The 15,718-nt window shown below is 40.8% G+C and overlaps 1 protein-coding gene across 1 annotated transcript in view; it reads left to right on the top strand.

The window, feature by feature from the left end:
* Nucleotides 1-14,221: 14,221 nt before the first annotated feature.
* LOC308366591 (NACHT, LRR and PYD domains-containing protein 3-like) overlaps nucleotides 14,222-15,718 on the top strand; it is a gene marked incomplete at both ends in the record, with an annotated part of 39,242 nt that continues 37,745 nt past the window's right edge. Inside the window, one exon of the mRNA XM_080840307.1 lies at nucleotides 14,222-14,271. Coding sequence (XP_080696433.1) covers nucleotides 14,222-14,271 — 50 coding nt within the window. The remainder of the gene's footprint in view (nucleotides 14,272-15,718) is intronic.

Genomic DNA, 15,718 nt, shown 5'->3' with positions numbered 1-15,718 from the left:
TTCGCTCATGAAGCCAGTGAGGATAGACTCAGAGGTCAGTGGCTCACTGTCTTGGTTACAGGCTCGGCGAAGAGGGGGAAACGCGTAGTGGCAGAAACGTGAATTACCGCGAGGATTTAGAGTCACTTTGAGGACATGAAGCCACTCAAGGGCAGCTCTACCGAAGCTCTGCTGTCTACGACTACTGAAGTGTTACGGGCCAGGCTGTTCAAGCATAAACAAGACGTAATAAAAATGACATAGCATGGTCTTTGACTTGAGGTAAAAACACCTTTTATTACAGAGAGACACATTGAACGTGAATAATAAAAAGACATGAAAAATGCATAAGCATAGCTATAAACAATGTCAAATTAATCCATGGTAATAGTCGTGCAAGGCTCATGACCCATGCTTATGTTAATCTATATAGGGCTATATAGAAGCATGTCATATCACCCACTCTTAACCACTCATTCACTGGGATATACCAAACAGGCTTTAGAAAATAGGACACACAGCTTTGGGTGCTGGCTAGCAGGAGCAGCATTAGAGTCTCATGCTCTGGGTTAATCAGAGATATGACTGGGGATTGAGACAGAAGGTCATAGGGTGATCCACTGAATGCCAATCCCCAGACAGCACCTCAGTCTGGGGTGTATGAGCTCCGCCTAAGTAAGGCCCAGACAGGAATACAGGAAGCTTCACTGAAGAGGTCTACGTCACGTAAGAGATATGCAAACTTGATCTAAGAAGTTATTGGTGACTAAGAAGGCTGTGGTGTTCTAAATCAGACGGGGAAATTAAAAGATTTAATTTTGGGGAATGGCCCATAATCTCATTTCTATACGTGGACAAACCCTCTATGGTACAGTTTCATCATACAAATAGATGAACGGATACAAAATAAAGAAAGAACAGAGCAAAAACTATAATATAATATATAAATATAACATAATCGTGTGGCGTGTACGTGCAGCCACATACAAACACAGTGAACCTAGGTCATTGGTGGTCGTTATGTCAAAGTTGTCATGTTTCCCTCTTTTTGTAGCCTTCCTTCTTTTGAGGATCATGGCAGTGGTCACCCTCCCTGATCCAAATTGGCAAATCCGGCCCTGGTGTAAGTGCAGGGAATGGTCACTGATGATCCATTTAAAGCACAGAAGCTCAAAGCAGATGAGACATCCCATTGACTACCAATGACACCTGAAATACAAGATAGACACCCAACTTATAAACAATAAACACAATATTGAATAGGTAAAAGAGAAAAAACGTATCACACTGCAAGTCCAAAGTGAGAATATTTCTGTACTTAATTTTACTCATTCTACAAGAGCATGTACCAGTTCTATAATATTGTATCTAACTTTAAACATGCACAAAATGCCCAAAGGTAATCGTGAACAAGTGGACATTTATGCCACCACAGTTCCATCAGGTCCCTGGTACATCAGTTCCATCATGTGCTACCACTGTGAACAGACTAATATGTGGTCCCTGGTAAATCAAGGTTTGTTACCTTGTGACCTTGTGGAGTACTTGGACTTAAAGCAGATGTCACATGCTATTATAAGTAGTCATAACCAACCAAGCATTACTCCACCTGGAGAAATGGACAAAGTGATGCTGAGACCCCACCACTAACCCTACTCCACCATATCAATTCTTTTCACCAAAATTCCAGTACAAATGAGATTAATTACTGTGAAACAAATAAATGTTTACCTGGCAAAATCAGCAGGGAAATAGCCATAGATATGTGTCTTCCACTGTAAAACATGCTGGTAGTACCCTGTTGTTCCAGAGGAGGTTTGGGGTATATTACAGTGAATGAATGCTTCCCCTTCTCTCCTCCTACAGACTGCAGTAGTGAGGTTGAATGAGACTAAATATATTCTATACTGGGAATTTGGAGAAAGTGAAATGAATTAGGCTAATCTATTACAGAGAACAAAATTAGACTTCCAACTACCTCAGCTTCAGGTAGCTTTGAGGGCTGTTTGCTTAAAGCAACATATGAAGGAATGTATCACTCCTGGTGGGCCTATGATTTTTATAGGTGCCTAGTGTTGGTGTCATTTTCAAATTCATTTTCGATCATATATGTTCATGTGAGGAACAGTTTAACACACTTGTCATTCCCACTGGCAGCCAAGGCTTTGCACTATTTAATTTTGTGTTGTGGTTTGGGTCAAAGACATCACAAGAATGAAGGGAAAGCTTCCACAGCTTGTTAGCATGTTATGTTCTCAATAACTTCAATAAGAAATGCTATCATGCTAGATGGTACGCTAGCTTCTTGGGCCTCTTCATACCGCCTGTGTTGGGTGGGCCTGGTAGCTGCATTATGAAACAGATGCAGCACGGTCCAGTGGGCCCACGGTTCAGTATCTATCACGGTACAGTGGGCCCACGGTTCAGTATCTATCACGGAACAGTTATATCTTCATATTTAAGAAAAAAATAAAACACAAAAAGTGTCATTTCTACACATATTCTGGTAGTACAGATAACCTTGCTAACCAACCAACCCTACTATAATCTCTCTCTCTCTCTCTCCCTCCCTCTTTCTCACTCTCTCTTGCTCCCTCTCTCTCTCTCGCTCTCTCTCCCCTCCTCCCTCTCTCCCTCACACTCACACTCGCACACACACACGCACACACCAGCAGTGGTTCCTGTGACAAGGAAGATGTTGCAAGATTTGTCTGATATTTACGCACACTACTGAAGTTTTGTTGTGATTCTCCATGTTGACATAATGACTGATTTGGGTGTATGGAGAGAATGAAAACCTATTTTCACAAGTCTGCAGCATTGGTCTTGTGTAGTGTTTGTTGATTTTATTGTATATTTGCACTTTCTCTGTGTACTTCAGGTAGTAACAAAATATGGCTTTGTTAAATAAGTGTATAGTTTTTACAAGAGTGTTTAATTTTGCAATGGATCTGAGGTGATTTGCTCATTGGGTGACAAAACCAAGCAGTAAAAATTGTGCCTATCCTATCGTAAAAAACTGTAAGCAGGAGCTTTGATGTAAAAATGATAATAGGCCATTAGAACCATAATTCATCAAGGTCCTTTTTCAATCTCCTCACACAATAAGCACAACCACACACCCAATGAGCAAAACACCTCAGATCCATTGCAAAATGAAACACTCTTGTAAAATCTATACACTAATTTAACAAAACCATATTTTGTTACCATATGGAACACACACATTGCATATACTGAATTCTGTTTGTACCACTTACACACTTCTGTTATAAACCTAAAACACTTTTAGCAATACTACTTCTCAGTGATTAGAGTAGTGTAAGTGAAGTACAGAGAGAGAGAGAGAGTGAAAATACACAATACAGTAAAAACACTACCCAAGACCAATGCTGATGAAAATATTATTTATGTAATTCTCTCCATACACCCAAATCAGTCAACATGTCAACATGGAGAATCACAACAAAAACATTTCCCAGTTTTCATGCTACTTCAGTAGTGTGCATAACACTGTAAGCTCAGCAAATATCAGACAAACGGCTTCCAGGACAGGTTACAATTCCATTTGCAGTAAAAAAAAAAAAGGACCAGAAAAAAATGAAAATACAATACAAATAAAGTTGCATTTTACCATAATGTCTTTTTAGGATGTCAGTGTTGCCAGTGTTGACTGAGAGACCTGATGGACATTACAGTACTGTATTGAAAATGGCATGGTCACCGATAATGTTTGCTTGAATTTCTCTAAGCCTGATAGCATTACGTATTTGCCAAAAGCATGTTTATGATCTCTCTATCTTGTTCTTGCGTGAATATAGGCCTGTCCTCCTTTCAAGTTTATTTGATAAATGTTGTCTTCTTTTTCTTTGAGCACATTTTCCTCCTGCTTCAGGTCTTCCTCTTCCTCTACTTCCACCTTGACCTCAGCCTCATGGCATGGCCTCGGCCTCTTCCTCCTTCTCCTCCTCTGTGGATTCCCCCTCTCACCCTCACTCTCCTTCTTCTGACTCCTTCCATTTTGGTTGAAGACAGATGACAGTTACTCATCTGCTGCATTTCTATAGTGCTTACTGTAAACAATGTTTGTTTTGTCTACAATTAAGCAATCATGTGTTTGGGCACTTGATAGCTGTGTTTATTTGACCGGCTCAGGTGTGGTAATTTGGCAGTCAGTGTTTTGGAATTGCAAGGAAGTGACCTCTTGATATACGTCTGTGTCTAAAGCAGAAAAGTGTGTTAAGTGCTTTGCAAATCACTTGTGTGTATGGTTTCGCAAAAAGTGTGATGTCTGAATGTGCTTATAGTTGTGCAAATCTGAGCCGTTGTTTTGCTCCTTGAGTGAAGGTTTTGATAATTGTGTAATTGTTTTGATTTTAGTGTGTATCCGATTGTAAAAAACTGTAATAAGTATATTTGAAGGCAAATACTTTTATACTTCTACTGAAGTGGAAATTCAAAGTGCATACTTCCACTTTTACTGGAGTAATATTTTGCACAAGGTATTTATACTTTCACTTAAGTACGTAGTTAGTGTACTTCGTCCACCACTGCTGATGGCTGTGTTGAACCGATTGCCACATGGTGTGGTAATTTGACTGTCAGTGTTTTGGAATTGCAAGGAAGTGACATCTTGATATACGTCTGTGTCTAATGCATAAAAGTGTGTTTAGTGCTTTGCAAATCACTTGTGTGTATTGTTTCGCAAAAAGTGTGATGTTGAAATGTGCTTATAGTTGTGCAAATCTGAGCCGTTGTTTTGCTCCTTGAGTGAAGGTTTTGATAATTGTGTAATACTTTTGATTTTAGTGTGTATCCAAATGTAAAAAACTGTCCACCACCTAGGGGTCGGCCTGTCGCTCACAGGAAAACACACCGCACCTGTCCAGGGAGAGAGAGAGAGGCACTGGAATTAGCAACCAATTTACCGTAACAAATAGTATTGCTGTATCACTGAGGCTACTTATCTTAGCAGAGGGACTAAGGGCTGAAAAGACCTCCAATGGCAGCAGGGAGTAGCAGCTCTTGTCACAGTAACCGGGGTTACATTAACTGCACGCACACACCCACACACACAGATGCACACGCCCGCAACAAGACACGGTTACGCTAGATACCAGTCGCACTCAGAATTAACACCACCCTAGCTGACATAGCAAAAGCACAAATCAACAAACATGCAGGCCAAATAGCGGAGATGGAAGCAACATGCCCAGCCTAGCCCCATGCAAGCAGGAAAAAAGGATAGAAACAAACAAACAAAACAAAATATGCGCATGCTGGTCAACGTTAAACATGCAATTTCACAGCAGAACAGAACAGCAGCCTTACTTGGTGTAGAGGTATTTGGCGATTCCTCTGCGTTCCCTCACCGAGCCGCATTGACGCAAGCTCCGGAACAGCGAGGCCCGAATGGAGCTTTGTTAGCTCAGCTACCAACAAAACAGACAGAAAGGTAGCATTGTGATTCCTGACTATTGCCGTTTAAAAATACAGAGGGGTACTACTGACTGAACCAGCCTACCTCCAGCTGATTCCCACGAGCACTCGGCGTCAGAGAAACCGATACACTGGCACTTAGTAAGCCACAATCAGGGGCGGGCCTAGCACATTTGGCGCTCTAGGCGAGCTTCACTCCTGGCGCTCCCGTTGAACTATGCTGGGCTTAGGCCTATATCAAAATACGAGCCCGCCCCGTAATCAGTGTTCCTTATTACACTTGATGGATGGACTGTGGAAGCGTAGCCCACTCTGCCACTCATGTTCTAATATGACATCATTACATATGCTATTATCATGGCTTTACAAAATATGCTCAACAAATGAAGCGTGGCAGACCCGAGCGCAGGGTGACCGTCTACAGGTGGGTGTGGCCAAAAAGCTCAGACAGAGTCAGCGTTCAAAGACATTAAGGCTTTAAAATAAGGGTTAAATAAAATAATTGTGTGAACGCATAATAAAAGTGTCCTAGCTTCTTAAAGTTATTTCAATCGAGTGCGTGCATGTGTTCAAGTATATTATTCTATGCCATGTGCGTGTTTGTATGCGAGTCCTATGAGTTTGTGTGTAGCAACATTTGAAATAAGGGACAATACTGCCTCAAAATGTCAGTTATGAGGATTATTACTGCACAACCACTGAAATACTTTTTTCGATAACTTCTCTGATATGGGTTCGTAGGCCTAGTAGGCTTATTTTTTTGTTTTGAAAATCCAGTCTGTGAACTGCTCTCCAATAGGAACGCAACCACTAGGGGCATAGGTTTTCACTTTACACAGGAAGATGTTCATGATCAACGCAAAAGAGACAAAAACGAAAGTAATTTTGACCTTAACAAGGAAGGTTTAACGACTGCATGCCAGAACGTGTCCATCGTTTTTCTATGAGGGTGAGTAAGCATAATTAGTCAAATTCACGGTTCTTATTGATACTTGAGGTGGTGATCTCGTTTTCGTGGACTGGATATGGAAGATTAACAGAGGGTTACTAGTCGGAGGCGACACGAAAGTTTTCACGGACTTGGTGGGTCTACCTGCGAAATGCCACGATGCAGATTAGGCCTACTTTTTCATACCAGCTTTTCAGACCTTCATTTTATTTTACTTTGACAGAAGTCAAATAACAAATGAAGTAGCCTATATAGTCATCCAAATCCATAAACTGGCACCATGGATCAGCCGCAGTTCTGATAAATTAGTCTGGGGGAAAAAAGGCTTGAAGACGAGGAAGTGACATTTTTGTTAGTAGGTTTGTATGTAATGACGCATTACTAGCATGCAATTGTCCATGTGTAGGCTGTGTGCCCATTGTAACCTGTCTTGTGAAAAAGGATAGTAAGCTGTAACAGGTGATTAATGCTCCTTTCAAGACGACGGTGAACTCGGTAAACTAGCAATGGGACGCTCTAGACAGGCACCTCGACACTGGCTGCGTCGGATAGTCCTGTGGTCTTTTCTTAACCGATGACTTTTTCAGTCGAGATAAAAAATGTGAAATAGAAATAAGCACTAAGGAAAAGACAACTGCACTTTTAAGAGAATCCGACTTCACGTAGGTCTACGCTAGGCTACTCATTATGCGAAGTTAGATGTTATTGACATGAATAGACTTAAGGAGGGGAAGTGAAAACCTAGAAACCTAGACTTCAACCCAGGTCACGTGCCCCGCCTTTTCCTTCATGATAGCCCTGACACCACCTGTCAGCTCTCCCTGTGAGTAGCGGAACTGACCCACATGTCTAGACCCTGTAATGGTTATCACTGGTATGCTTTTTTTTTAAACAGAAATATACAGCCAGCCAACAATACAAATCGCCCTCGTTCTGTCTTTGTCTCTCTCTCTGTCCCCTCCTAACTACTGAGAATTTAGAATGGAAAATCATTTCTAGATCACGTCGGCTTGGAGCTCTCACAGCACTTCATTTATCTGAGGTAGTACCTAAGAATAATTCTCGTCTCGACTAAAATATGAATAATCCTTGATTTGTGACACCTAATAAAACCTGAAACTCTATCATTAGTTGCTATCACCAAAAACAGCACACTGGGTGCCTAACTGCTGAGAGTGCTTGTTTAAGATGTGATCTTACTGGGTAGAGAAGTTTTCTGTTAAGCTGAAGTTGCTTTTTATTTTGAGAATTTTAGATTAGCCTGAGTAGAGATTTGATGATGGAATGTTTTTTCCTTATGTGACACTTAAATTCAACTCAAACAACAAACTGGCTATGAGGGGTAGACCGAGTACATTTGGAAACTTTTTGTTTTTGCAACTCATTCATGAACCCACTCATGAGAGAACCCACTTTCAGGACACGGGGCACAGCTCACGCTCACAAACACTCCTGCTCACACAATCCCAGCATGCATTCTGACAGAATGAGAGCCACAGACTCAAACAGCTCTCCCTCATTCTCATTTTCGAAGACAGGGTGTGTTTGACTGTGTGTGTTCGAGAAATTAAGTATGTGTGTGTGTGTGTGTGTGTGTTGAATATAAGAAACAGAAGATATGCACACAGAAAATATAAACTCTAAAAGAAAATGTGAAAACAATGTATAATTATTGGATTTATCACATGATCATTAGTAACTGCTTCATTGTTTTACAGTCTGTATGGTGTATAATTATCAAATCAAATTCTTGCACTGACTTGATTGTGTAGAAACGGCCTGAAATTGAAGTTGGCTCACGTTCGCCACCTGCTGGCAAATCACAATTGCTATACATCATTTCATGAAATAACTTTCAGAATGGAGCATTACATTTTGGTACATGTTTAAAGTAGCCTCTGGATTACTTTAGCACAGCTTCATAAAGGCTACAGAATAGCCTACTTGTAGTTCCGTTGAAAAAAGAAAAACCTGTCTGTTGCGTGTTATATTGCAGCTAGTGCAACATGCTGAAAGAATCTCGTTGAATCCAGTGAAAACACCAATGTTATGATATAACATATGTCTAGTTAGCTTTGACGTTAGTTGCGTATGTTTAACAAATGACTCGATGAAATGCTGATCTGATGTATAGGATATCGGTTTATTATCCGCGTCAGACTTCGAGCACACGCAACACACTACGATGGAGAGAGAGAGAGAGCAGTTTAGGAGTTATTTGTCCATAGTGTAGATTTCTTCCTTGTTGGCCTAATCTTCATAGGCCACAATGCTCCTTGCTCCGTCTCTCCTCGCACGTAGCGGCTGGTGTCTCTTCAAGAACTCCTTCAGCATAACATAACATGACATACTAGTTTCATCGTATTTATACAGAAAATGGGTGTGTCGGTGGTTGGGTCATGGCGTCAGGATATGAATGGGCCATTAATCAAGACGTTTCTCTGTCTGACCATCTTGATGACTGTCTTTAAGACAAAGCTAGGTCTGATTGAGTTATGGTAATCATTTCAAGACATTGAAATCTAACAGTTTCCCCGTCTGATCATAAATCAAATACATAATGATCACAATACAAACTAACAAACCATAACGGACATTGTCAAACATAACCATGAAACTCCAACACTATTATATATCTCTGTTGACTATTGTAATGTCAGTGGGACTAAACTTAATGGGGGCTCCATGTCAAATTGCTTAAATCATGATCACAATAAAAATTCATAAACAAATAACGAACAAAATTGTATGGGTGCCAAATGCCTTATCTCACAGGTGAAAGCGAAAACCTTCAAGGGTAAAATTCTTCCACGACTCTACGATTAAGTAGCAATCCTTACCCTCGGTAAGCTGCAAGTGGTACCTAGGTACCATTATCGATGGGACACATTTGAAAACTGACAATTGCATACATGCTTGGAATGTGATATCATTATCTGAGTATTCCCGGAGTAGCCTCCCCATGGATCTATCCATCCATTCGTGTATGTGTCCTGTAAGTACATGGAAATGTTCTTGGTGGGAAGAAATGTGTTGTCCTTATGTGCGTCATGGAGGATGCCGTATAAGGCAGATGCGACTGGGGTGAGGATCGTCTTGTTCACGATCATGGTCGCCATCCACTAGATGCATATTAAAGACGTCGTTCTCATGTTGTTGGCTGTTGTCCTCAAAAACCTCTGTTCCGGGGTTATTGGTCATGGACCAAATGTTGTTTCCTGAAACACATAAGCAGAAAAAAGGCGGCAGTATCACAAAGTCCAAAGAATGTGGCATCTCATTCATATGAAAAAACATAACATTGAACATTAAAACATTAGGGTTCTATCAACCCGTATCTCATTGTTGGGTCCATAATCAAGTCATCATCTAAATTCCCATCCACTCATCATATTGTTGCTACAAGTAATGATATGATGAACATAGTATGACTTGATTGTTTAGCCATAATCATATTTCCAGAGATGGTTGTTCTGGAGGCATGTAGGGGCTGAAATGTTCAATTTCGGTTCCCCGTCACGTGGCCCAAAAGCCCTCCCCATTGTTGGGATTATCTGTACTGGTTTAGTCATTTGTGTACAGTCCTGACTCTCAACTGGTCTAGCATTCACCTTATGTTTATGCACCAAGAGGTCATACTTGCCATTGCAAATGTTCATGTTATTATTCCGGGAAGAAACCTTTTCGCCCTCCAGACCTACGGCTCTTTTTACAACTACCTCAGCTGTCATTGACTCTGGTTCTCTGTGTGTTCTGACCTCTGACCCCAACGGTTCCTCAGTTTCGTGTGCCTTCTGTGGTCTCCCATCCCCGTATCCTGGCACTGCCCACTTACCGTGGCACAGCCCACTCTCAAGTGGGGATTTCCCATTTGGCACCGAACCTAGACCGTCTTTGTCAATAGCCATGCACACATCACCTTTGTCAAGCCGCTGACTCTCAGCTGTCTTAAGAGGCCGTAAGGAGGGCAGGTTTAGTTTTCCGGAACCGCAGACATTATGGCGTGTCTCTGATCCTCAGTCAATTTAGCAAACCTTGTGAATATATTATCATCATCACTCTCCTTGTCACCTTTATTGTGATGGTTGTTTGAATTTCTGAACTCACAGGACATGTCATGTCTGGAGTGATGGCTGTGCTTCCTCTTACCACGGAGACGACATGTGTTGGCCCAGTGTCCTAGCTTTCCACATTTGTAACATTCATTCCTAGATGTGTTTATAGGATTGCCTTGATTACTCATTTTTACATTTCTAAGCATGCGTTCTGAATCGGTGTGTAGGCCATGGATGCAGACCCTTCTGATCTTGTGTTCTGTGTCACGTTCCATTCGCCTTGCTACACTAATTAGCATTTCAAAGGTAAATGAGTTGTCTTCCCAACTAGGTGTGCTCAGCTTAACAGCCTGTTTCACCTCTGGAGTCAAGCTTTGTAACAGATTAGCCTTAAGGGCTGCATTGTTGCTCTTTCCAATATTTTCCTCTGTAAATCCAATCATGCCAGAATGTCTTAAGAATGTTTCAGCAAATCTTTGAGCAAAATCATCCACAGCTTCATTGATTTTCTGCCTACAACCTGATATTTTTGACCAATCTGTAGTCGCATTGGTAGCCTCCTGAATCCACTCACGGACTGCCTTCCAGCCATTATCTAGGTTCTGTTGGTCCTCTCCTAATCCAATGTCAACATCTCGCTTCACCTTGTCAGCCTCAGTGTTGTTTAACACAGTGCACAACAGTGAAACGCCATCATATGGATGCAGCTGATAAATCTTTTGCAACCGGGTAATCTTGGACCAGATATCCATCCCTGCTTTACGCGGATGTTGCAGATCTGTTGACCACTTGTCAATATCTTGCGGCTTTGCAGGTTTATAAGAATGCAGTACATTTCTACCAGTATATCTGGATGTCAAAGGTCTCAATTTGGCCAAGCCATCATTAACACCTGAGTCATTCATGTCCTTTGACCCACAATTAGCAATTAGCATTGGCATCGTTTCAAAAGCCTCTGGTCTCTCCCTCTCCTTGGGAGGGGGGCGCTCACTTTGTTCTGTGAGATGTGCTATCTCTTGGTCGTTCCTAGACTGAACTGCTTTCAATGTCTTCACATCATTTGCAAGTGCTAGAATCGTGTTCTCAACACCCAGACGCCATTCTAATTCAGTCTTTTCATGTGTAACTTTGATCAACTCACTTTCAAGTGATGAGACTTTATCCCTCTCGATTTCTAGAATTCTGTCTGCACATGTCTTCTGACGGCGTGTTATGTGATCTAAAATGACGAGAGAAAGTGAGATTTTGTCTTTTTCGCGCAAGAGTTTTTCAAAACTGCGCCTAATGTCATCAAGAGGCCATATCCCATGGTCTGGCAGAATATTGTATTTAAGTCCGATTTTTCTCTCGGTCTCATTCATTTTAAAATGACTATTTAAAAACCCTCTGATTGTCTCAATCATGGTAATCTCGTCAAACTGTGGTAATAAAGAATCGTCCATCTCAGCAGCCGGCCTATTTCTAACCTGGCGTTAGCTTTACAGATCAATTGAATATCAGATGAATACGCGCGTCGCGCTTCTAGCGTAATGCTCTTTTAAAAATCCGAAACGATGTTACAAAACACAAAACTTCCCACTTAGGTCTCATCAACTACGTTGCCTCGAATGAACTTTACTGTGCCAAGAAAATGGTCGCTTGCAATTTCGGTTTTAAATCTTCATTTAAAACGTCTGGTCTTGAACAATAATTCCTAAGCTAAGCAAGATGAACCAGCTAGCTTATTATCACCAAGCCTTCAAGCACCAAAACAAACAGTCTACGTATATCTACGGCAACTTAATTATTGCATATTCAATCTCAGCTTTTCGGCCAGCAAACTGAAAAGCCACGCTTTTGTGAAGCGGTCATAAGTATACCTAAACCAGTACGATAAATTGCTATTGCATTTTCAATTTCTGCTTTTTCAGTCCGTTGAAAACGCCACGCTATTTAAAGCGGATGCGAATATACCTAAGGTTAAAATAGTAGCTATTTCTCAAACACCTCTAGACTAGTTCAACTAGAATAGAGCGGCACCAACCACACAACTGTTGCTCGTGTCTCTGTCTCAAACGTAAGCTAGGGCCCGTCATTAATTACATCAAGTGTGTACATAAAGCATACAGCTAAATCTCTCTCGAATTACTGTAGGTACGGAAACGTAAGAATCCTTGCAATCTAACTCAGACTAAACGTAACGATAATTTTCTGTTCTTTTTTTTCAGCAATAAAATAAAAGATGTACTCACCATTTCAATTGAGGCCGCACGCTTCAGATGGGCTTCTCTCTTCTTCTGGTATCTTCTTTCTTCTTTTATTTTACCGTGAAACTGGGTGGATCACACCAACTGAAAGAATCTCGTTGAATCCAGTGAAAACACCAATGTTATGATATAACATATGTCTAGTTAGCTTTGACGTTAGTTGCGTATGTTTAACAAATGACTCGATGAAATGCTGATCTGATGTATAGGATATCGGTTTATTATCCGCGTCAGACTTCGAGCACACGCAACACACTACGATGGAGAGAGAGAGAGAGCAGTTTAGGAGTTATTTGTCCATAGTGTAGATTTCTTCCTTGTTGGCCTAATCTTCATAGGCCACAATGCTCCTTGCTCCGTCTCTCCTCGCACGTAGCGGCTGGTGTCTCTTCAAGAACTCCTTCAGCATAACATAACATGACATACTAGTTTCATCGTATTTATACAGAAAATGGGTGTGTCGGTGGTTGGGTCATGGCGTCAGGATATGAATGGGCCATTAATCAAGACGTTTCTCTGTCTGACCATCTTGATGACTGTCTTTAAGACAAAGCTAGGTCTGATTGAGTTATGGTAATCATTTCAAGACATTGAAATCTAACAATGCAAACAGTTTGTATCGCTCTCTTAATTGTCATTGTCATACAATATATCCCCTTGTATGGCTATAAAATAATCATAAAAATGTGAGCTTTGCCTATTATGTTACAAAGACATTCTGAGTAAACTCAGATTGTTTAAGGCTGTTGGTGCGTCTTATTACAAAAATATTTGAAATCTCACTCTACCCTACATGCTTCAGCCAGCAATATCAGACTTCAGCCACTCGTTTAGTAAAAGTGAGCTAACGTTTTAAAAAACTTCTGTCTTTATTATCATTGTAGTATATATGCCATTCTTTGGACCAACCACTTTTTTCTATCTTGTATTATTCGAGGAATGCAATGTGATTGCATCTTCTATTCATTATCATTTGATCCATTGCATTTAGACTACAGCATGGACTTGTCTTCCTACAGTTCACACTTACGGTGGTAACAATATAGATGTTCTTACTTGAACCATAAAATCATTTAATTAAATAATTAGTAACATGCCTGTATGCTGTTATAGCACCATCTTTTATTTGTCTTAGGAATTACCAGTAATGGTCACTGGACATTGTCTGTTGAGATGACAACATATGACAGGATACCATTTACCGTAATACTGGACACTGTCTGTCATGTAAGTCTTATTAAGGGGAGGATGTCAGTAAGGTGTTCAATTTGTTCTACTTCCTCTTACTTATCATTCCAGTGCTTCCCCTGCCTCTGTAAACACATTTGTTAATGGGGTAGCAGAAGTCAACCCACAGATCTGATTGGTCCACACGGCTGCTAAAAGTAAGCGCTTCATGAGAATCTCATCAGAGAAATGACCAATCACACTGCTTTATATCTGTTTTTTTTTTTTTCTCTTCCTATATATCTGTTTGTCTGTATGTACTTATTTATTTGTTGACACAGACCAGTGTCTCCAGTTCCCAGCTGTGTGTCTCTGATGAGCAATCCATGGCAGACCCTCATAATTTCAGCAGTGGACCTCCACAGTCTGATCCAAAGTGAGTTGTCATCAATTGTGTGTCTTTGTGCAATTATTGGTGTCTCTGCAGTCAGATTAGAAATACCCTGACTCAACGTGTGTGTGTGTGTGTGTGTGTGTGTGTGTGTGTGTGTGTGTGTGTGTGTGTGTGTGTGTGTGTGTGTGTGTGTGTGTGTGTGTGTGTGAGTGTGATAGATAAAGAGAAAGAGAGAGTATGCAGACATGCTAACCTAACTTAATATACATACGTATTTACGTGTTACAAATACAAAGAGTGGAGAATTGTTTGTGCTATTGTGTGTGTGTTTTAAAGAAAGTGAAGGATTATGTGTAATGGAGTATGCAGACATGCTAACCTTACTAGCTTTAAGGAAGAAATGTTTGCTAAGTCTGTTATTTTGTCTCCTTATGTAACCAGGCCACAGACACACAGACCAGTGTCTCCAGTTCCCAGCTGTGTGTCTATGAAGAGTGACTGGTCCATGCCCGTTGGACCCAATTTCAGCAGTGGAACACCACAGTCTGAGCCAAAGTGAGTTGTCAGCAATTGTGTGTCTTTGTGCAATTATTGGTGTCTCTGCAGTCAGATTATAAATACCCTGCCACGTGGTTGTGTGAGAGAGAGATGAAAGGAGTGTTTGTTTGTTAGTGTGTGTTAGTGTGTGTGTGTGTGTGTGTGTGTGTGTGTGTGTGTGTGTGTGTGTGTGTGTGTGTGTGTGTGTGTGTGTGTGTGTGTGTGTGTGTGAGCGAGAGATGCAGTAAATTATTATTGGTGTCTCTGCAGTCAGCTTAGAAATACCCTGACCCATGATGTGAGAGAAAGAGAAAGCAGTATGCATATGTTATCCTTGTGTGTTTGTGTTTGTGTGAGTGTGTGCGTTTGCAAATGTAAATGTCCGAAAATATAAGAGCTCACCGGTCAAATTGTCTGATTGGAATTTCTTAAAAATCCCGTCTCGCAAACACAATCTGAATTTGACAACAATTCTAATTTTCAGGCCTATAAAGCAAACGTGCACTGCCCTTATTATGTTTTAAAGGAACAGGCTAATCTGCCGTTAGAAAGTTATTAAACAACACGCATATGCTGCATTTTACAGTTTTTATTCATTGCTGTGGGCAATTTCACGAAACAGAAATTACATTCCCAAAACAACACGTGCAACCCTCCAAACCACTGGGCACAGGTTCACAACAGATTGGCATTTCTCATTCCTTTAATCAAATTGCAATTGTTTTAGAAACGCCTTGCAAATGACAAGTACAATTGCCTACAGTTTGCATACATTTCAAATTTTTTAGCAAATCTCTGCAAATGGTTAGGTACAATTGCCTTCAGTTAGCCCAATTACCAATTGAATACACCTTGCTGGTCTAAACTGACTGTTGCTTCTCAGTCAAGTGGTTGTTCTCTGCAAAACTTGTTGGCATAATTTCCTTGAGTACATCATCACCTGCAAAATAGT

This window comes from Sprattus sprattus (assembly GCF_963457725.1).
Source record: "Sprattus sprattus genome assembly, chromosome: 1".
NCBI lineage: Eukaryota > Metazoa > Chordata > Actinopteri > Clupeiformes > Clupeidae > Sprattus > Sprattus sprattus.
The sequence above is the reverse complement of the archived record's forward strand: the minus strand, read 5'-3'. Positions and strand labels throughout refer to the sequence as shown.